This window comes from Squalius cephalus, assembly GCF_949319135.1.
Source record: "Squalius cephalus genome assembly, chromosome: 8".
Classification (NCBI taxonomy): Eukaryota; Metazoa; Chordata; class Actinopteri; order Cypriniformes; family Leuciscidae; genus Squalius; species Squalius cephalus.
This window is the reverse complement of record NC_137129.1, coordinates 47,318,742-47,342,198: the sequence shown is the minus strand read 5'-3', so window position 1 is coordinate 47,342,198 and position 23,457 is coordinate 47,318,742. Positions and strand designations below refer to the sequence as shown.

Genomic DNA, 23,457 nt, shown 5'->3' with positions numbered 1-23,457 from the left:
ACACTGCATCTGTGTAAATGAACACACTGGATCGGTGTAAATGAACACACTGGATCTGTGTAAATGAACACACTGGATCGGTGTAAATGAACACACTGGATCGGTGTAAATGAACACACTGCATCTGTGTAAATGAACACACTGCATCTGTGTAAATGAACACACTGGATCGGTGTAAATGAACACACTGGATCGGTGTAAATGAACACACTGGATCGGTGTAAATGAACACACTGGATCGGTGTAAATGAACACACTGCATCGGTGTAAATGAACACACTGCATCTGTGTAAATGAACACACTGGATCGGTGTAAATGAACACACTGGATCTGTGTAAATGAACACACTGCATCTGTGTAAATGAACACACTGGATCTGTGTAAATGAACACACTGGATCAGTGTAAATGAACACACTGGATCGGTGTAAATGAACACACTGGATCTGTGTAAATGAACACACTGGATCTGTGTAAATGAACACACTGGATCGGTGTAAATGAACACACTGCATCTGTGTAAATGAACACACTGGATCGGTGTAAATGAACACACTGGATCTGTGTAAATGAACACACTGGATCAGTGTAAATGAACACACTGGATCTGTGTAAATGAACACACTGGATCTGTGTAAATGAACACACTGGATCGGTGTAAATGAACACACTGGATCTGTGTAAATGAACACACTGGATCTGTGTAAATGAACACACTGGATCTGTGTAAATGAACACACTGCATCTGTGTAAATGAACACACTGGATCTGTGTAAATGAACACACTGGATCTGTGTAAATGAACACACTGGATCTGTGTAAATGAACACACTGCATCTGTGTAAATGAACACACTGGATCGGTGTAAATGAACACACTGGATCGGTGTAAATGAACACACTGGATCGGTGTAAATGAACACACTGGATCGGTGTAAATGAACACACTGGATCTGTGTAAATGAACACACTGGATCTGTGTAAATGAACACACTGGATCTGTGTAAATGAACACACTGGATCTGTGTAAATGAACACACTGGATCGGTGTAAATGAACACACTGGATCTGTGTAAATGAACACACTGGATCGGTGTAAATGAACACACTGGATCTGTGTAAATGAACACACTGGATCGGTGTAAATGAACACACTGGATCTGTGTAAATGAACACACTGGATCGGTGTAAATGAACACACTGGATCTGTGTAAATGAACACACTGCATCTGTGTAAATGAACACACTGGATCGGTGTAAATGAACACACTGGATCGGTGTAAATGAACACACTGGATCGGTGTAAATGAACACACTGGATCGGTGTAAATGAACACACTGGATCTGTGTAAATGAACACACTGGATCTGTGTAAATGAACACACTGGATCGGTGTAAATGAACACACTGGATCTGTGTAAATGAACACACTGGATCTGTGTAAATGAACACACTGGATCGGTGTAAATGAACACACTGGATCTGTGTAAATGAACACACTGGATCTGTGTAAATGAACACACTGGATCTGTGTAAATGAACACACTGGATCTGTGTAAATGAACACACTGGATCTGTGTAAATGAACACACTGGATCGGTGTAAATGAACACACTGGATCTGTGTAAATGAACACACTGGATCTGTGTAAATGAACACACTGGATCTGTGTAAATGAACACACTGGATCTGTGTAAATGAACACACTGGATCGGTGTAAATGAACACACTGGATCGGTGTAAATGAACACACTGGATCGGTGTAAATGAACACACTGGATCGGTGTGAATACACAGAGTGCCAGAACCGTTGGTCAATTACCTAGAACATGGCACTGTTTTAATCCCTGACCTGTGAGTTGCAGTAAGCTGTGCAGTTTTATGTGTTCAGGCTGATTGATGTGTCCTTACCTGCAATCACTCCGTGCCGGTCTCGCGTTATACCCGTCTCCTCCTCCTCACTCCTCCAGATCTGCAACAGGAGCTGCGGCGCAGTGACGTCTCTCTCGCCACGCCAGCACTGCACACGTGTGACGGCCCGCGGACTCTCACACAGCTCCAGCAGAGTCCCGATGAGTGCAATCAGCATGTGTCTGGGGCTCCGCTGCACATCACACATGTGGTCAAACACACTCCAGTCAAACACACTCCAGTCAAACACACTCCAGTCGAACACACACTCCAGTCAAACACACTCCAGTCAAACACACGCCAGTCAAACACACGCCAGTCGAAACACATGCAGGTCGAACACACGCCACATACGCCAGTCAAACACGCCACACACGCCAGTCGAACCACAGGCCACAGGTCAGTCGAACACACGCCAGTCGAACACGCCATTCAAACACACGCCAGTCAAACACACACCAGTCGAACATATGCCAGTTGAACACACACCAGTCAAACACACGCCACACACGCCAGTCGAACCACAGGCCACATGTCAGTCGAACACACGCCAGTCGAACACACGCCAGTCGAACACACGCCAGTCGAACACACGTCAGTCGAACACACGTCAGTCAAACACACGCCAGTACAAGCCAGTCGAACACACGCCAGTCGAACACACGCCAGTCAAACACACGCCAGTACAAGCCAGTCGAACACACGCCAGTCGAACACACGCCAGTCGAACACACGCCAGTCAAACACACGCCAGTACAAGCCAATCGAACAGCCAGTCGAACACACGCCTCATTCACACACTCCAGTCGAACATATGCCAGTCGAACACACGCCAGTCGAACACACGTCAGTCGAACACACGTCAGTCAAACACACGCCAGTACAAGCCAGTCGAACACACGCCAGTCGAACACACGTCAGTCGAACACACGTCAGTCAAACACACGCCAGTACAAGCCAGTCGAACACACGCCAGTCGAACACACGCCAGTCAAACACACGCCAGTACAAGCCAATCGAACAGCCAGTCGAACACACGCCTCATTCACACACGCCAGTCGAACACACGCCAGTCGAACACATGCCAGTCGAACACACGCCAGTCGAACACACGCCAGTCGAACACACGCCAGTCGAACACACGCCAGTACAAGCCAATCGAACAGCCAGTCGAACACACGCCTCATTCACACACTCCAGTCGAACATATGCCAGTCGAAACACACGCCAGTCGAAACACGCCAGTCGAACACACACTCCAGTCGAACACACTCCAGTCAAACACACGCCAGTCGAAACACGCCAGTCGAACACACACTCCAGTCGAACACACTCCAGTCAAACACACGCCAGTCGAACACACGCCAGTCGAACACACGCCAGTCAAAAACACACACCAGTCGAACACACACTCCAGTCGAACACACTCCAGTCCAACACACTCCAGTCCAACACACTCCAGTCCAACACACTCCAGTCCAACACACTCCAGTCCAACACACTCCAGTCCAACACACTCCAGTCCAACACACGCCAGGCGAACACGCCAGTCCAACACACAGCAGTCAAACACACACTCCAGTCGAACACACGCCAGTCGAAAAACGCCACACACGTCAGTCAAACACACGCCACAAACGCCAGTCCAACACACTCCAGTCCAACATACGCCAGTCGAAACACGCTAGTCGAACACACTCCAGTCGAACACACACTCCAGTCGAACACACACTCCAGTCCAACACACTCCAGTCCAACACACTCCAGTCCAACACACGCCAGGCGAACACGCCAGTCCAACACACAGCAGTCAAACACACACTCCAGTCGAACACACGCCAGTCGAAAAACGCCACACACGTCAGTCGAACACATGCCAGTCGAACACACGCCACACAGCCAGTCGAACACACGCCTCATTCAAACACTCCAGTCGAACACATGCCAGTCGAAACACACGCCACACAGCCAGTCGAAACACACGCCAGTCGAACACACGCCACACAGCCAGTCGAACACACACTCCAGTCCAACACACTCCAGTCCAACACACTCCAGTCCAACACACGCCAGGCGAACACGACAGTCCAACACACAGCAGTCAAACACACACTCCAGTCGAACACACGCCAGTCGAAAAACGCCACACACGTCAGTCGAACACATGCCAGTCGAACACACGCCACACAGCCAGTCGAACACACGCCTCATTCAAACACTCCAGTCGAACACATGCCAGTCGAAACACACGCCACACAGCCAGTCGAAACACACGCCAGTCGAACACACGCCACACAGCCAGTCGAACACACTCCAGTCGAACACACGCCACACAGTCAGTCGAACACACGCCAGTCGAACACACGCCACACAGCCAGTCGAACACACGCCTCATTCACACACTCCAGTCGAACATATGCCAGTCGAAACACACGCCAGTCGAAACACACGCCAGTCGAACACACACTCCAGTCGAACACACTCCAGTCAAACACACGCCAGTCGAACACACGCCAGTCGAACACACGCCAGTCAAAAACAAACACCAGTCGAACACACACTCCAGTCGAACACACGCCAGTCGAAAAACGCCACACACGCCAGTCGAACACACGCCAGTCAAAAACACACACCAGTCGAACACACACTCCAGTCGAACACACTCCAGTCGAACACACGCCAGTCGAAAAACGCCACACACGCCAGTCGAACACACGCCAGTCAAAAACACACACCAGTCGAACACACACTCCAGTCGAACACACGCCAGTCGAAAAACGCCACACACGCCAGTCCAACACACGCCAGTCCAACACACAGCAGTCAAACACACACTCCAGTCGAACACACGCCAGTCGAAAAACGCCACACACGTCAGTCAAACACACGCCACAAACGCCAGTCCAACACACTCCAGTCCAACATACGCCAGTCGAAACACGCTAGTCGAACACACGCCAGGTGAACACACGCCAGTCGAACACACGCCAGTCGAACACACGTCAGTCAAACACACGCCAGTCAAACACACGCCAGTCCAACACACTCCAGTCGAACAGACTCCAGTCGAACACACTCCAGTCCAACACACGCCAGTCCAACACACAGCAGTCAAACACACACTCCAGTCGAACACACGCCAGTCGAAAAACGCCACACACGTCAGTCAAACACACGCCACAAACGCCAGTCCAACACACTCCAGTCCAACATACGCCAGTCGAAACACGCTAGTCGAACACACGCCAGGTGAACACACGCCAGTCGAACACACGCCAGTCGAACACACGTCAGTCAAACACACGCCAGTCAAACACACGCCAGTCCAACACACTCCAGTCGAACAGACTCCAGTCGAACACACGCCACACACGTCAGTCAAACACACGCCACACACGCCACACACGTCAGTCCAACACACTCCAGTCGAACAGACTCCAGTCGAACACACGCCACACACGTCAGTCAAACACACGCCACACACGCCACAAATGCCAGTCCAACACACTCCAGTCCAACACACGGCAGGCGAACATACGCCAGTCCAACACACGGCAGTCAAACACACACTCCAGTCGAACACACGCCAGGCGAACACATCCAGTCCAACACACGCCAGGCGAACACATCCAGTCCAACACACGCCAGGCGAACACACGGCAGTCAAACACACAAGCCAGTCGAACACACTCCAGGTGAACACATGCCAGGTGAACACACGCCAGTCGAACAGACTCCAGTCAAATACACTCCAGTCCAACACACTCCAGTCCAACACACTCCAGTCGAACACACTCCAGTCGAACACACTCCAGTCGAACACACTCCAGTCGAACACACTCCAGTCGAACACACTCCAGTCGAACACACTCCAGTCGAACACACTCCACACACGCCACACACGTCAGTCAAACACACGCCACAAATGCCAGTCCAACACACTCCAGTCCAACACACGGCAGGCGAACATATGTCAGTCGAACACACGGCAGTCAAACACACACTCCAGTCGAACACACGCCAGGCGAACACATCCAGTCCAACACATGCCAGTCCAACACACGCCAGGCCAACACACGGCAGTCAAACACACAAGCCAGTCAAACACACTCCAGGTGAACACACGCCAGTCAAACACACGCAAGTTGAAACACGCCACACACGTCAGTCAAACACACGCCACACACACCACAAACGCCAGTCCAACACACTCCAGTCAAACACACGCCAGTCCAATACACTCCAGTCGAACACACGCCAGTTGAAACACGTCAGTCAAACACACGCCACAAACGCCAGTCCAACACACGCCAGTCCAACACACGCCAGTCAAACACACACGCCAGTCCAACACACGCCAGGCGAACACACGCCAGTCCAACACACGCCAGTCCAACACATGCCAGGCGAACACACGCCAGTCCAACACACGGCAGTCAAACACACGGCAGTCAAACACACACGCCAGTCGAACACATTCCAGTCCAACACACGCCAGTCAAACACACACTCCAGTCGAACACACACTCCAGTCGAACACACACTCCAGTCGAACACACACTCCAGTCGAACACACACTCCAGTCGAACACACACTCCAGTCGAACACACACTCATGCTGAATGTTTGCACCTGCAGCCGCTGAAGGAGCAGATCAACTCCACCTCCCGCCACAAACACGTCCTCCGTCCCGAAACAGCCCACAACACATGACCTGCACAGAAGAGAAGAAATCATATTTGGCAAGAAGTAAATAAGAGGAGATTTTCCCTGTATTTACAGTGCATCCGGAAAGTACTCACAGCGCTTCATGTTACAGCCTTATTCCAAAATGGATTAAATTAGGCTAATTTTTTTCAATACTTTGCTCAATACATTTTTGAAGCACCTTTGGCACCAATTACAGCCTCAAGTCTCTTTGAGTCTCCTAGTCCCTCATCTTTCCCTCGACCCTGACGAGTCTCCCAGTTCCTCATCTTTCCCTCGACCCTGACGAGTCTCCCAGTTCCTCATCTTTCCCTCGACCCTGACGAGTCTCCCAGTTCCTCAATCTTTCCCTCGACCCTGACGAGTCTCCCAGTTCCTCATCTTTCCCTCGACCCTGACGAGTCTCCCAGTTCCTCATCTTTCCCTTGACCCTGACGAGTCTCCCAGTTCCTCATCTTTCCCTCGACCCTGACGAGTCTCCCAGTTCCTCATCTTTCCCTCGACCCTGACGAGTCTCCCAGTTCCTCATCTTTCCCTCGACCCTGACGAGTCTCCCAGTTCCTCATCTTTCCCTCGACCCTGACGAGTCTCCCAGTTCCTCATCTTTCCCTCGACCCTGACGAGTCTCCCAGTCCCTCATCTTTCCCTCGACCCTGACGAGTCTCCCAGTTCCTCAATCTTTCCCTCGACCCTGACGAGTCTCCCAGTTCCTCATCTTTCCCTCGACCCTGACGAGTCTCCCAGTTCCTCATCTTTCCCTCGACCCTGACGAGTCTCCCAGTTCCTCATCTTTCCCTCGACCCTGACGAGTCTCCCAGTTCCTCATCTTTCCCTCGACCCTGACGAGTCTCCCAGTTCCTCATCTTTCCCTCGACCCTGACGAGTCTCCCAGTTCCTCATCTTTCCCTCGACCCTGACGAGTCTCCCAGTTCCTCATCTTTTCCTCGATCCTGACGAGTCTCCCAGTTCCTCATCTTTCCCTCGACCCTGACGAGTCTCCCAGTCCCTCATCTTTCCCTCGACCCTGACGAGTCTCCCAGTTCCTCAATCTTTCCCTCGACCCTGACGAGTCTCCCAGTTCCTCATCTTTCCCTCGACCCTGACGAGTCTCCCAGTTCCTCATCTTTCCCTCGACCCTGACGAGTCTCCCAGTTCCTCATCTTTCCCTCGACCCTGACGAGTCTCCCAGTTCCTCATCTTTCCCTCGACCCTGACGAGTCTCCCAGTTCCTCATCTTTCCCTCGACCCTGACGAGTCTCCCAGTTCCTCATCTTTCCCTCGACCCTGACGAGTCTCCCAGTTCCTCATCTTTTCCTCGATCCTGACGAGTCTCCCAGTTCCTCATCTTTCCCTCGACCCTGACGAGTCTCCCAGTCCCTCATCTTTCCCTCGACCCTGACGAGTCTCCCAGTTCCTCAATCTTTCCCTCGACCCTGACGAGTCTCCCAGTTCCTCATCTTTCCCTCGACCCTGACGAGTCTCCCAGTTCCTCATCTTTCCCTCGACCCTGACGAGTCTCCCAGTTCCTCATCTTTCCCTCGACCCTGACGAGTCTCCCAGTTCCTCATCTTTTCCTCGATCCTGACGAGTCTCCCAGTTCCTCATCTTTCCCTCGACCCTGACGAGTCTCCCAGTTCCTCATCTTTTCCTCGATCCTGACGAGTCTCCCAGTTCCTCATCTTTTCCTCGATCCTGACGAGTCTCCCAGTTCCTCATCTTTCAAGTCAAGTCAAGTTTATTTATATATAGCGCTTTTTTTCACAATACACATTGTATCAAAGCAGCTTCACAGTATTAAATTAAAATAATACATTAATGTTTATTTCTAGTGGAAAACGTCCACGTTTGGTAATGCTGATCAATAGTATTGTTGATTGATTAATTAAATTAAATATCCCCAACTGAGCAAGCCAAAGGCAACAGTGGCAAGGAAACGAAAAACTCCATCAGGTGACCTAATGGAGAAAAAAAAAACCTTGGGAGAACCCAGGCTCAGTCGGGGGCCAGTTCTCCTCTGGCGTTTATGAACTAGAGGTCGGATTTAACTGTAAGATTAAAAGTATTATATGAATGCCTGGCTGAAGAGATGCATCTTTAATCTAGTTTTAAACTGGGAGAGCGAGTCTGAGCAACGAACAGTATCAGGAAGACTATTCCAGAGTTTTGGAGCTAAATGTGAAAATGCTCTCCCTCCTTTGGTGGATCTGGATATCCTAGGTATGACCAAAAGCCTTGAATTTAGTGATCTTAAAGAGCGCGATGGATTATAGGGCGATAGAAGATCCGTTAAATAGACTGGAGCTAAGCCGTTTAGGGCTTTATAAGTCAGTAGCAATACCTTATAATTAATACGGAACTTTATAGGTAACCAATGTAGTGATGATAAAATTGGTGTTATATGATCATATTTTCTTGATCTAGTAAGAACTCTAGCGGCGACATTTTGGACTAACTGTAGCTTGTTTATTAAGGATGCAGGACAACCGGCTAATAAAGCATTACAGTAATCTAGTCTCGATGTCATGAATGCATGAACTAACTTTTCTGCGTCAGAAACTGAAAGCATGTTACGTAGCTTAGCAATGTTTCTAAGGTGGAAAAAGGCTGTTCTTGTAACATATGAAATATGATTTTCAAAAGACAGGTTGCAGTCTAGTATAACACCCAGGTCTTTTACTGTAGAGGATAAAGTAACAGGACATCCTACTATGTTAAAGTTGTAGTGTGAGAGTAGTGTAGTAGTGTAGATCTTTCCCTCGACCCTGACAAGTCTCCCAGTACCTCATCTTTCCCTCGATCCTGACGAGTCTCCCAGTACCTGCCACTAAGAAACACCCCCACAGCTGATGCTGCTTCACTGTAGGGATGGTATTGTCCAGGTGATGAGCGGTGCCTGCTTTCCTCCAGACATGACGCTTGCCATTCAGGCCAAAGAGTTCAATCTTTGTTTCATTAGACCAGAGAATTTTGTTTCTCATGATCTGAGGGTCCTTCAGGTCTGGGAGAGCTGCAGAGATGGTTGTTCTTCTGGAAGGTTCTCAGGCCTGATTGGTGGAGAGCTGCAGAGATGGCTGTTCTTCTGGAAGGTTCTCATGCCTGATTGGTGGAGAGCTGCAGATATGGTTGTTCTTCTGGAAGGTTCTCAGGCCTGATTGGTGGAGAGCTGGAGAGATGGCTATTCTTCTGGAAGGTTCTCAGGCCTGATTGGTGGAGTGCTGAGAGATGGTTGTTCTTCTGGAAGGTGCTCATCCCTGATTGGTGGAGTGCTGAGAGATGGTTGTTCTTCTGGAAGGTTCTCAGGCCTGATTGGTGGAGTGCTGAGAGATGGTTGTTCTTCTGGAAGATTCTCAGGCCTGATTGGTGGAGTGCTGAGAGATGGTTGTTCTTCTGGAAGATTCTCAGGCCTGATTGGTGGAGTGCTGAGAGATGGTTGTTCTTCTGGAAGGTTCTCAGGCCTGATTGGTGGAGAGCTGCAGAGATGGTTGTTCTGGAAGGTTCTCAGGTCTGATTGGTGGAGAGCTGCAGAGATGGTTGTTCTTCTGGAAGATTCTCAGGCCTGATTGGTGGAGAGCTGGAGAGATGGTTGTTCTTCTGGAAGGTGCTCATCCCTGATTGGTGGAGAGCTGCAGAGATGGCTGTTCTTCTGGAAAGTTCTCAGGTCTGATTGGTGGAGAGCTGCAGAGATGGCTATTCTTCTGGAAGGTTCTCAGGCCTGATTGGTGGAGTGCTGAGAGATGGTTGTTCTTCTGGAAGGTTCTCAGGCCTGATAGGTGGAGAGCTGCAGAGATGGCTATTCTTCTAGAAGGTTCTCAGGCCTGATAGGTAGAGAGCTGCAGAGATGGTTGTTCTTCTGGAAGGTTCTCAGGCCTGATAGGTGGAGAGCTGGAGAGATGGTTGTTCTTCTGGAAGGTTCTCAGGCCTGATTGGTGGAGAGCTGCAGAGGTGGCTGTTCTTCTGGAAGGTTCTCAGGCCTGATTGGTGGAGAGCTGCAGAGATGGTTGTTCTTCTGGAAGGTTCTCAGGTCTGATTGGTGCAGTGCTGCAGAGATGGTTGTTCTTCTGGAAGGTTCTCAGGTCTGATTGGTGGAGTGCTGAGAGATAGTTGTTCTTCTGGAAGGTTCTCATGCCTGATTGGTGGAGTGCAGAGAGATGGTTGTTCTTCTGGAAGGTTCTCAGGCCTGATTGGTGGAGAGCTGCAGAGATGGTTGTTCTTCTGGAAGGTTCTCAGGCCTGATAGGTGGAGAGCTGCAGAGATGGTTGTTCTTCTGGAAGGTTCTCAGGCCTGATTGGTGGAGAGCTGCAGAGATGGTTGTTCTTCTGGAAGGTTCTCAGGTCTGATTGGTGGAGAGCTGCAGAGATGGTTGTTCTTCTGGAAGGTGCTCATCCCTGATTGGTGGAGAGCTGCAGAGGTGGCTGTTCTTCTGGAAGGTTCTCAGGTCTGATTGGTGGAGAGCTGCAGAGATGGTTGTTCTTCTGGAAGGTGCTCATCCCTGATTGGTGGAGAGCTGCAGAGGTGGCTGTTCTTCTGGAAGGTTCTCAGGCCTGATTGGTGGAGAGCTGCAGAGATGGCTGTTCTTCTGGAAGGTTCTCAGGTCTGATTGGTGGAGAGCTGTAGAGATGGTTGTTCTTCTGGAAGGTTCTCAGGCCTGATTGGTGGAGAGCTGCAGAGATGGTTGTTCTTCTGGAAGGTTCTCAGGCCTGATAGGTGGAGAGCTGCAGAGATGGTTGTTCTTCTGGAAGGTTCTCAGGCCTGATTGGTGGAGAGCTGCAGAGGTGGCTGTTCTTCTGGAAGGTTCTCAGGTCTGATTGGTGGAGAGCTGTAGAGATGGTTGTTCTTCTGGAAGGTTCTCAGGCCTGATTGGTGGAGAGCTGCAGAGATGGTTGTTCTTCTGGAAGGTTCTCAGGCCTGATAGGTGGAGAGCTGCAGAGATGGTTGTTCTTCTGGAAGGTTCTCAGGCCTGATTGGTGGAGAGCTGCAGAGATGGTTGTTCTTCTGGAAGGTTCTCAGGTCTGATTGGTGGAGAGCTGCAGAGATGGTTGTTCTTCTGGAAGGTGCTCATCCCTGATTGGTGGAGAGCTGCAGAGGTGGCTGTTCTTCTGGAAGGTTCTCAGGTCTGATTGGTGGAGAGCTGCAGAGATGGTTGTTCTTCTGGAAGGTGCTCATCCCTGATTGGTGGAGAGCTGCAGAGGTGGCTGTTCTTCTGGAAGGTTCTCAGGCCTGATTGGTGGAGAGCTGCAGAGATGGCTGTTCTTCTAGAAGGTTCTCAGGCCTGATTGGTGGAGAGCTGGAGAGATGGTTGTTCTTCTGGAAGGTTCTCAGGCCTGATAGGTGGAGAGCTGGAGAGATGGTTGTTCTTCTGGAAGGTTCTCAGGCCTGATTGGTGGAGAGCTGCAGAGGTGGCTGTTCTTCTGGAAGGTTCTCAGGCCTGATTGGTGGAGAGCTGCAGAGATGGTTGTTCTTCTGGAAGGTTCTCATGCCTGATTGGTGGAGAGCTGCAGATATGGTTGTTCTTCTGGAAGGTTCTCAGGTCTGATTGGTGGAGAGCTGGAGAGGTGGCTGTTCTTCTGGAAGGTTCTCAGGCCTGATAGGTGGAGAGCTGCAGAGATGGTTGTTCTTCTGGAAGGTTCTCAGGCCTGATTGGTGGAGAGCTGGAGAGATGGCTATTCTTCTGGAAGGTTCTCAGGCCTGATTGGTGGAGTGCTGAGAGATGGTTGTTCTTCTGGAAGGTGCTCATCCCTGATTGGTGGAGTGCTGAGAGATGGTTGTTCTTCTGGAAGGTTCTCAGGCCTGATTGGTGGAGTGCTGAGAGATGGTTGTTCTTCTGGAAGATTCTCAGGCCTGATTGGTGGAGAGCTGGAGAGATGGTTGTTCTTCTGGAAGGTGCTCATCCCTGATTGGTGGAGTGCTGAGAGATGGTTGTTCTTCTGGAAGGTTCTCAGGCCTGATTGGTGGAGTGCTGAGAGATGGTTGTTCTTCTGGAAGGTGCTCATCCCTGATTGGTGGAGTGCTGAGAGATGGTTGTTCTTCTGGAAGGTTCTCAGGCCTGATTGGTGGAGTGCAGAGAGATGGTTGTTCTTCTGGAAGATTCTCAGGCCTGATTGGTGGAGAGCTGGAGAGATGGTTGTTCTTCTGGAAGGTGCTCATCCCTGATTGGTGGAGTGCTGAGAGATGGTTGTTCTTCTGGAAGGTTCTCAGGCCTGATTGGTGGAGTGCTGAGAGATGGTTGTTCTTCTGGAAGGTTCTCAGGCCTGATTGGTGGAGTGCTGAGAGATGGTTGTTCTTCTGGAAGGTGCTCATCCCTGATTGGTGGAGAGCTGCAGAGATGGCTGTTCTTCTGGAAGGTTCTCAGGTCTGATTGGTGGAGAGCTGCAGAGATGGCTGTTCTTCTGGAAGGTTCTCAGGTCTGATTGGTGGAGAGCTGCAGAGATGGCTGTTCTTCTGGAAGGTTCTCAGGCCTGATTGGTGGAGAGCTGCAGAGATGGCTGTTCTTCTGGAAGGTTCTCAGGTCTGATTGGTGGAGAGCTGGAGAGATGGTTGTTCTTCTGGAAGGTTCTCAGGCCTGATTGGTGGAGAGCTGCAGAGATGGCTGTTCTTCTGGAAGGTTCTCAGGCCTGATTGGTGGAGTGCTGAGAGATGGTTGTTCTTCTGGAAGGTTCTCAGGCCTGATAGGTGGAGTGCTGAGAGATGGTTGTTCTTCTGGAAGGTTCTCAGGCCTGATTGGTGGAGAGCTGCAGAGATGGTTGTTCTTCTGGAAGGTTCTTAAGCCTGATTGGTGGAGAGCTGGAGAGATGGTTGTTCTTCTGGAAGGTTCTCAGGCCTGATTGGTGGAGAGCTGCAGAGATGGCTGTTCTTCTGGAAGGTTCTCAGGTCTGATTGGTGGAGAGCTGGAGAGATGGTTGTTCTTCTGGAAGGTTCTCAGGCCTGATTGGTGGAGAGCTGCAGAGATGGCTGTTCTTCTGGAAGGTTCTCAGGCCTGATTGGTGGAGTGCTGAGAGATGGTTGTTCTTCTGTAAGGTTCTCAGGCCTGATTGGTGGAGTGCTGAGAGATGGTTGTTCTTCTGGAAGGTTCTCAGGCCTGATTGGTGGAGAGCTGCAGAGATGGTTGTTCTTCTGGAAGGTTCTTAAGCCTGATTGGTGGAGAGCTGGAGAGATGGTTGTTCTTCTGGAAGGTTCTCAGGCCTGATTGGTGGAGAGCTGCAGAGATGGCTGTTCTTCTGGAAGGTTCTCAGGCCTGATTGGTGGAGTGCTGAGAGATGGTTGTTCTTCTGGAAGGTTCTCAGGCCTGATAGGTGGAGAGCTGCAGAGGTGGCTGTTCTTCTGGAAGGTTCTCAGGCCTGATTGGTGGAGTGCTGAGAGATGGTTGTTCTTCTGGAAGGTTCTCAGGCCTGATTGGTGGAGAGCTGCAGAGGTGGCTGTTCTTCTGGAAGGTTCTCAGGCCTGATTGGTGGAGAGCTGCAGAGATGGCTGTTCTTCTGGAAGGTTCTCAGGCCTGATTGGTGGAGTGCTGAGAGATGGTTGTTCTTCTGGAAGGTTCTCAGGCCTGATTGGTGGAGAGCTGCAGAGATGGTTGTTCTTCTGGAAGGTTCTCAGGCCTGATTGGTGGAGAGCTGCAGAGGTGGCTGTTCTTCTGGAAGGTTCTCAGGCCTGATTGGTGGAGAGCTGCAGAGATGGCTGTTCTTCTGGAAGGTTCTCAGGCCTGATTGGTGGAGTGCTGAGAGATGGCTGTTCTTCTGGAAGGTTCTCAGGCCTGATTGGTGGAGTGCTGAGAGATGGTTGTTCTTCTGGAAGGTTCTCAGGCCTGATAGGTGGAGAGCTGCAGAGGTGGATGTTCTTCTGGAAGGTTCTCAGGCCTGATTGGTGGAGTGCTGAGAGATGGTTGTTCTTCTGGAAGGTTCTCAGGCCTGATAGGTGGAGAGCTGCAGAGGTGGCTGTTCTTCTGGAAGGTTCTCAGGCCTGATTGGTGGAGTGCTGAGAGATGGTTGTTCTTCTGGAAGGTTCTCAGGCCTGATAGGTGGAGAGCTGCAGAGGTGGCTGTTCTTCTGGAAGGTTCTCAGGCCTGATTGGTGGAGTGCTGAGAGATGGTTGTTCTTCTGGAAGGTTCTCAGGCCTGATAGGTGGAGAGCTGCAGAGGTGGCTGTTCTTCTGGAAGGTTCTCAGGCCTGATTGGTGGAGAGCTGCAGAGATGGCTGTTCTTCTGGAAGGTTCTCAGGCCTGATTGGTGGAGAGCTGCAGAGGTGGCTGTTCTTCTGGAAGGTTCTCAGGCCTGATTGGTGGAGAGCTGCAGAGATGGCTGTTCTTCTGGAAGGTTCTCAGGCCTGATTGGTGGAGTGCTGAGAGATGGTTGTTCTTCTGGAAGGTTCTCAGGCCTGATAGGTGGAGAGCTGCAGAGGTGGCTGTTCTTCTGGAAGGTTCTCAGGCCTGATTGGTGGAGTGCTGAGAGATGGTTGTTCTTCTGGAAGGTTCTCAGGCCTGATTGGTGGAGAGCTGCAGAGATGGTTGTTCTTCTGGAAGGTTCTCGTCCCTGATTGGTGGAGTGCTGAGAGATGGTTGTTCTTCTGGAAGGTTCTCAGGCCTGATTGGTGGAGTTCTGCAGAGATGGCTGTTCTTCTGGAAGGTTCTCAGGCCTGATAGGTGGAGAGCTGAGAGATGGTTGTTCTTCTGGAAGGTTCTCAGGCCTGATTGGTGGAGAGCTGCAGAGATGGTTGTTCTTCTGGAAGGTTCTCATCCCTGATTGGTGGAGAGCTGCAGAGATGGCTGTTCTTCTGGAAGGTTCTCAGGCCTGATAGGTGGAGAGCTGCAGAGATGGCTGTTCTTCTGGAAGGTTCTCAGGCCTGATTGGTGGAGAGCTGCAGAGATGGTTGTTCTTCTGGAAGGTTCTCATCCCTGATTGGTGGAGAGCTGCAGAGATGGCTGTTCTTCTGGAAGGTTCTCAGGCCTGATTGGTGGAGAGCTGCAGAGATGGCTGTTCTTCTGGAAGGTTCTCAGGCCTGATTGGTGGAGAGCTGCAGAGATGGTTGTTCTTCTGGAAGGTTCTCAGGCCTGATTGGTGGAGTTCTGCAGAGATGGTTGTTCTTCTGGAAGGTTCTCAGGCCTGATAGGTGGAGAGCTGAGAGATGGTTGTTCTTCTGGAAGGTTCTCAGGCCTGATTGGTGGAGAGCTGCAGAGATGGTTGTTCTTCTGGAAGGTTCTCATCCCTGATTGGTGGAGAGCTGCAGAGATGGCTGTTCTTCTGGAAGGTTCTCAGGCCTGATAGGTGGAGAGCTGCAGAGATGGCTGTTCTTCTGGAAGGTTCTCAGGCCTGATTGGTGGAGAGCTGCAGAGATGGTTGTTCTTCTGGAAGGTTCTCATCCCTGATTGGTGGAGAGCTGCAGAGATGGCTGTTCTTCTGGAAGGTTCTCAGGCCTGATTGGTGGAGAGCTGCAGAGATGGCTGTTCTTCTGGAAGGTTCTCAGGCCTGATTGGTGGAGAGCTGCAGAGATGGCTGTTCTTCTGGAAGGTTCTCCTCTCTCCACAGAGAAACACTGGAGCTCTGTCAGAGGGACCATCGGGTTCTGGGTCTCCTCCCTGACTGAGGCCCTTCTACCCAGATCGCTCAGCTCTAGGAAGAGTCCTGGTGGTTCCACACTTCTTCCATTTACAGATGATGGAGGCCACTGTGCACATTGGGACCTTCAACGCTGCAGAAATGTTTCTGTACCCTTCCCCAGATCTGGGCCTCGACACAATCCTGTCTCGGAGGTCTACAGACAATTCCTTGGACATCATGGCTTGGTTTGTGCTCTGACAGGCACTGTTAACTGTGGGACCTTATACAGACAGGTGTGTGCCTTTCCAAATCATGTCCAGTCAACTGAGTTTACCACAGGTGGACTCCAATCCAGTTGTAGAAACATCTCAAGGATGATCAGTGGAAACAGAATGCACCTGAGCTCAATTTTGAGTGTCATGGCAAAGGCTGTGAATACTTATGTACATGTGATTTTTTTTGGTTTTTATTTTTAATAAATTTGCAAAGATTTTAAACAAACTTCTTGGGGTTGTCATTATGGGGTATTGTTTGTAGAATTTTGAGGAACATAATTGATTTAATCTATTTTGAAATAAAGCTGTAGCATAACAAAATGTGGAAAAAGTGAAGTGCTGTGAATACTTTCCGGATGTGAGTCATTCCCAGCGAGTTTCCCATAGAGAAATAAACACGCGAGTCTCACCAAACGCAGTCGACGGTGGACAGCAGCAGTTTATTATGACCCAAACCACTGAAGATCAGAGCGGCGTCCAAACTCAAATACTGAATCAGCATCTCCACACCGTCACTGCCGAACAACTCCTGAACACACAGGTGTACTCGTTTAACCCGTGCTAGTTAAGTGTTAAGTGCTAGTCTATATGATATAAGCATGATGTGTCTCACCTTCCTGTGCATGTCTCCCTCACAGAGGACAGACAGAATGAACTGGGAGTCGATCTGAATCTCCAGAGACACGGCATCCTCGGCCTCCGGTCTCCCTATGAACCAGCGCAGCGTCCCTAACACACACACACACACACACACACACAGAGTTAGTCTTCAGTATTTCAGCAGTGAGTGCTGTGATACGCCACACACACTCTCTCTCTCACACACACTCACCCAGAAGCTGCCCGATCGCCCCCTGATCGCACAGATCCTGCCGGAGCGCCTCGAGGTCCAGGGAAACCACGGATCTGAGCACTCGGACACAGTACCTCATCTGGGCCTTCTTCCCGCCCCGCCCACCGCTGCCATGGAAACTGTGGCCCCGCCCACTGAAGGAGTCTGACCACAGAACCATGAAGAGACCGATCAGCACAAAGTACATCTTTTCAGTATCTGTACTGAATCAGAGTATTTATAATCATCGAAACATGAACATCGCGTTTGAGCCAGACTGGGGAGAAAGGTGCTGTAATAATGTAAAATATGTGAAAAATAATGTGTTTTTTGAACAATCAAGCATGAAAGCATATTCCAGTACACCCTAAAACAAAATCAAGACTTTGTAAAAGGGCATAAAGGACCCCTAATGTGGACATAGATAGCTTATATAGTGTGCTGGCAGTGATGGTGCGGTACCTTCCTGAAGACACCAGTCGAGCAGCAGCAGCAGGAGTGTGTTCCCCTGACACGTCATGTAGTCGTCCAGCATCAGAGGAGCCAGAGAGCTCAGACACGCCAGCGCCTGGAGCTGCAGCTCCTCCTGCTGGCCAGGGGTCCAACTGCACCTGCTCCGGGGCTCCGGGGACCGGGGCTTAATCAGGAGCATCAGGCCCAGCATCACCCGGCCCTCCCTAAACAGCTGCTCACCACACACACACACACACACAAGCACACACACGCGTGCACTGAAGGGACAGGCTTCAAGAGCTCACACGGAGAAGAGCATTGTGCGCATTCTGCTAAACATCTCTCTCTGTGCTCCACAGAAGAAGAAAAGCCATACAGGTTTAAATGATTGTGAGCTGTTGTGTAATGCATGCTAGCATCATCTCACCTGCAGGGCAGCCAGATCTCTCGACAGGACAACGATCACATTCAACAAGAGCTTCTTCATCTCGAAGTCCTCGTGGTTGAAGGACAGCTTAAGGTTTCGCACCAGAGGATTGTGGCTCTTCACTGAGAAACACGAGTTCACAGATCTTCATTCGAGGCCACGGAGCTGAACGAACGCTAATGAAAAACACCAATACTTACGCTCAGGGAACGTGACAATCAGCGTGAGATGCTTGACAAACCCGCTCTCCTGAAACACACAGAGAGCTCGTGAAGAAGAGCGTGAGCGTTGTGGAGTTTACGGCAGTGAGGACGATGGACTCACGATCAGAGGAGCGTTCGGGTTCGAAGCGATCAGAGACAGCAGCACTAGCAGGTCGTTCCTCAGCTGACGATCATAATGCCGGAATCCGTTGAGAAGCTGATTGAGAAATGCTTCCTTCAAAGATCTGCCATGCAGAAGAGAAAACACAGGATTGATTAGAGGCGGCATTCAGATTCTCATGTGCTCATTAATATCTGACCTTGACCTGACGAGAGAACGTTCATGCTCAGCTCATACTCGACCCCAAAATCAAAAGGAAAAACATTAGAAAAAGAGGCATTTCATGACAGTGACATTTTTACAGCACACCATGAAATCCCTATTACTGTCAAGCCAAAGAACTCACACTTTTAATTTATGCTGGTTGTAAATCATTGTATTACAGTCATTTACTTTCTGTGTACTTGTGCTGTTACGATGATGAACATTTAACGCCCTTCAGTAACTCTTGATGAACGTTGGTCATGTGATGATCGACTCACGCGATGCAGTCGGGGTTGCTGAGCTGGGCCGTCACCTCTTCCCGAGAGCCGTTCTCCAGAAGGTTCCACAGGATCTCCGAGCAGCGGAACAGAACCGGTCCGGACGGGTCACACTCACTCATGTGGAAGCAGATCTTCTGCGCAGCCTGAACTCTCAGCATTAAACTACAGTTCACCTCTGCCAACACACACCAGCACGTGTTTCATTCAGGTTTCAGATCTACAGATCTCTGGTGTGTGTGTGTGTGTGTGTGTGTGTGTGTTCACCTGATGTCCTGGAAAGGATCTGCAGGGTCTGAAGGAGACGCAGTTTGACTGACAGCTGGTTCTCCATCAGGGCCAGTGACATGACGAGGGTCTCGGCCAGACCACTGCGCTCCACCGTCAGCCCTCGGTAGTCCACATGCGTGGGATAGACACCTGACACACACACACACACACGATAAACACCACCCCTAAACCTGAACGTTTGCACACTTGAAGAGTCACGCCACCCACCGTCAGAGCAGTGTGTGTGTGTGCTGTGGCTGTAGAAGGATATAACAGAAGCGCAGATCTGCTGTCTGACCTCCGGCAACGGGATCCTCATCAGATAACCTGCCGTCACACGCCATTATCACTCAATCTATCATACATGCATCAATAATCTGGATGGGTAACATATCAACACATAAATGAGTAATTATTCTTTACATAAAGAAATCAAAGTATATATTAGCATTGTGACATTCAGCATAGTAAACCCTTCAAAATATTTTACTTGTAAAAGTTTACATTTTTGCGCTTTTATTAATCATTATATATTGTGATTCTCATTACTGTCATACAGTTCTTTGTTTTACTCTATCAATCAAAACCCTGGATCTGAAGCAGCACAATGGTTTTCAACATTGATAATAATCAGAAAAGTTTCTTGAGCAGCAAATCATCACATTAGAATGATTTCCTTTTAGTGTGCTTTATTATCGAGGACCACTTCTTTAGGCGTGGTGTGGGATTCGATGACGATGCAGGACATCTATCTCCTGCCCGTATCGATTCCATCCTCACAGCCGTGAGCAAGATAAAGCTAGGCCTGTCACTCACTGTCAAACAGTTTCAAGACAGTTAGGTCTGATGGCAACCTTCTGGCCTGCTGTACACAAGACCTTTCCAGCGGTGGCTCAAGAGCAGGGGGTTCCCTGAGGGCCGACCCGTTCTGCATGGTCTGGGTTATGCGCAGGTGCTTTGTGCTCTGGTGATGTGGAAGAAGCCTTGGGTCCTGTCCCGGGTCTTGTGCTGGGAGCTGCTTGTTGTTGTGTAATGGCGTGTTCACACCAAACGCAAATTTAATTATTTGCGCGAGTAGATTACATACAAAGTTAATGCAAAGACGTGAAATGACGCGAATTGGGCGACGCGGTTGCAGCAAACGTTCGATATTCGCCTCAATCACGTCTTCCGCGCAAGATGAAAAATGTCAACTCGACCGTGAAATTCACATGACGCATTGTCGCACAAGCCAATCGGTTAAACAAATCATCAGGGTGGTCTGCAGTCGCGCACACTTTGCAAACTGGCATGTAGATCCTCCTTTGGGCTCAGGAAAGCACTAACCCCTGGGCACCAGATTCAGGGAGCAGAACTCCTGTCGAGGCCCGGGGAATGGAGACCCACCAAGAGGAGGTGGAGCTCATGTGGAGTGGAACTATTTGAGTCTCCGACAGCGACACGCGGGGGGCTCTGGTTCTCCCTCGTGTGTCCAGCTGTTCTAGGGTTGCAGCCATGGCCGAGGACAGTTTCCCCGGTTGTTCAACTCCCGGGAGCTCTGGAGAGAGTCCTTCAGGGTGTGGATAGCCCAGTTCTGGCCGGCCCGAGTGTGCGTACCGGGCTTTGAATCCAATGCACCTCATTGGAACCTAAGATGTTCTGAAGGATCATGTGACCCTGAAGACTGGAGTAATGATGCTGAAAATTCAGCTTTGATCACAGGAATAAATTACAGTTTACTATATAATCACATAGAAAACAGCTGATTTACATTGCCATAATATTTCACTGTTTTACTGTATTTTTTATCAAATAAATGCAGCCTTGGTGAGCAGAAGAGACTCTTTCAGACACATTAAAATCTTAATTATTTTAAACATTTGACCTGTATCACAGTTCAGAGTATTATATAGCTATATTAGCCTATATATAAAAATATTTTTTAAATACATAATGATTTGCATTATGGTAATGAGAATTTGAGAGGAAAGCTGTCCTGAACTGAACGTCACAATGCAGAAAGTGCCATGACAAGAGATTCTTCTTCTTTTCTTTATGTGAAATATTGTCTCCTGGTCATTGTGTGGTGAACGAGAGTTAGCTGTAACTCACCCATCTGAGACACACAGTCTGCGGCCACAGCGGCGAACTTCATCTCATCCGACGCCTTCTCCTTCAGGAAGGGAAGACTTGAAGACAAGCATGGATTAGTTCATAAAGACTTCCGTGCTCAATGGCCTATACAGACTTTAGACTGGAAGCCTCACCCGCAGATCTGCAGTAGATCACAGAGGACTCTGGCATATTCCGGGTGATCGGCCACTTTCTCAGCACAGAGGTTCAGAATCTTACATATGTCAGCGAGATCCCTCAAAAGCTTGACATTTTAAGGAAAGTGTTTATCATCATCATCATCATCATCACAATATAATAACAGCAGATTATCCCACAGAGAGCTTGAGGCTAACAGGCATCACATCATGGAAACCCTGTCGAGTTATAATTAAAGCTGGAAAATGCTGATTCTAGAGGATGCAGTGAGACTCCAGGGACTTCCTCAGAGGACGCTGACGTCACCAGAAATAATTACTCACACTGTATACTACATAACACACGTGACGTGCTTCCCCGCCAGCCAATCAGAGACGGCTTGGGAGCATAAAAATAATAAACATGCTATATACAACTTTGTGTTGAACTGATCTGAATATTGACTCTCTCTTGTCTTCTGCAGAGAGTCTGAGTTAGTCTCCTATCTGATGAAGTTTCATCATTGATTCTGTTGTGGAGCAGTCTGTGCCGTATAGACTCGCCCTCACTCACACGTGCAGAAGAGCAACATCTCACTTACACAGGTCAGCTTTAAAAGGGCTTTTTTTTATTTGTTTTGCCAAATTCTTCTATGTGAAACTCTAAGGATACAAATCCACGCTGGCATCTTTTTACCACCTTCCTCAAGATGAAAATCTGTCTTTCTTTTAACGACGACTGAAAAAAAGAGAGAAACTGAAAAACGAGCCCATAATAATTCAGCATAATTCAAGCAAACCGAGTCTTACTGAGAGCGGATCCTGCAGCAACTGGACGACTCTGGAGAGATCCGCGAATCCCACAGCCTGAAAAACACAGCAGTCAGTCAGAATCAACCGAACCGAGTCACGGACACAGAGTTCGGACAGAGACTCACCGAACCGAGTCACGGACACAGAGTTCGGACAGAGACTCACCGAACCGAGTCACGGACACAGAGTTCGGACAGAGACTCACCGAACCGAGTCACGGACACAGAGTTCGGACAGAGACTCACCGAACCGAGTCACGGACACAGAGTTCAGACAGAGACTCACCGAACCGAGTCACGGACACAGAGTTCGGACAGAGACTCACCGAACCGAGTCACGGACACAGAGTTCGGACAGAGACTCACCGAACCGAGTCACGGACACAGAGTTCGGACAGAGACTCACCGAACCGAGTCACGGACACAGAGTTCGGACAGGGACTCACCGAACCGAGTCACGGACACAGAGTTCGGAAAGAGACTCACCGAATCGAATCACGGACACAGAGTTCGGACAGAGACTCACCGAATCGAGTCACGGACACAGAGTTCGGACAGAGACTCACCGAATCGAGTCACTGACATAGAGTTCGGACAGAGTCTCACAGAACCGAGTCACTGACACAGAGTTCGGACAGAGACTCACAGAACCAAGTCACTGACACACAGTTCGGACAGAGACTCACAGAACCGAGTCACTGACACGCAGTTCGGACAGAGACTCACAGAACCGAGTCACTGACACGCAGGTCGGACAGAGTCTCACAGAACCGAGTCACTGACACAGAGTTCGGACAGACATAGACTCACCTCAGACTTTCTCTCGGTCACAACGCGTTTCTGAAGGAAGCTTCTCGCGGGCGGCGCGCTGGACAGCATGTCTGATCTCAGTCTGATCCACTGCACGAGTCACTGCTCGAGTCTCATGTTCAGAACCCTTCATGAACAGCAGCAGCGGCGGCTGGTGTTTATAGGCGGATCAGGACGCGCGGCGGTCGCCATAGTAACGCGTGCAGCTACGGAGCGCCGCTTGAGACAAACCTCCCCTTGAAACGCAAAGCTGAAGCTCTCCTCTCTGTTTCTTAATTTACACAATAAACTGAGCAAACATTTCTAAAGAAACGCGACTACTTTCATGCATCCACACTATAATGTCAGACAACTGCGAGTACAGAGAGTACAGAGAGGGGGGCTTTTATTTTGACGTGTGTT

At 49.8% G+C, this 23,457-nt stretch overlaps 1 protein-coding gene across 1 annotated transcript; it reads right to left on the bottom strand.

The window, feature by feature from the left end:
• Positions 1-1,878: 1,878 nt before the first annotated feature.
• On the bottom strand, positions 1,879-23,454 carry cfap69 (cilia and flagella associated protein 69; the record flags this gene model as incomplete). Its single annotated transcript, XM_079879394.1, has 17 exons — positions 23,056-23,454; positions 22,244-22,300; positions 22,107-22,172; positions 21,452-21,561; positions 21,297-21,373; positions 19,434-19,532; positions 19,203-19,355; positions 18,936-19,113; positions 18,454-18,577; positions 18,330-18,378; positions 18,130-18,251; positions 17,712-17,934; positions 17,250-17,414; positions 17,031-17,146; positions 16,828-16,946; positions 6,542-6,623; positions 1,879-2,103 (listed from the first exon to the last, which is right to left on the bottom strand). The coding sequence occupies exons 1-17, from the start codon at positions 23,122-23,124 to the stop codon at positions 1,879-1,881; spliced, it is 2,034 nt and encodes a 677-aa protein (XP_079735520.1). The 5' UTR covers positions 23,125-23,454.
• Positions 23,455-23,457: the final 3 nt, after the last annotated feature.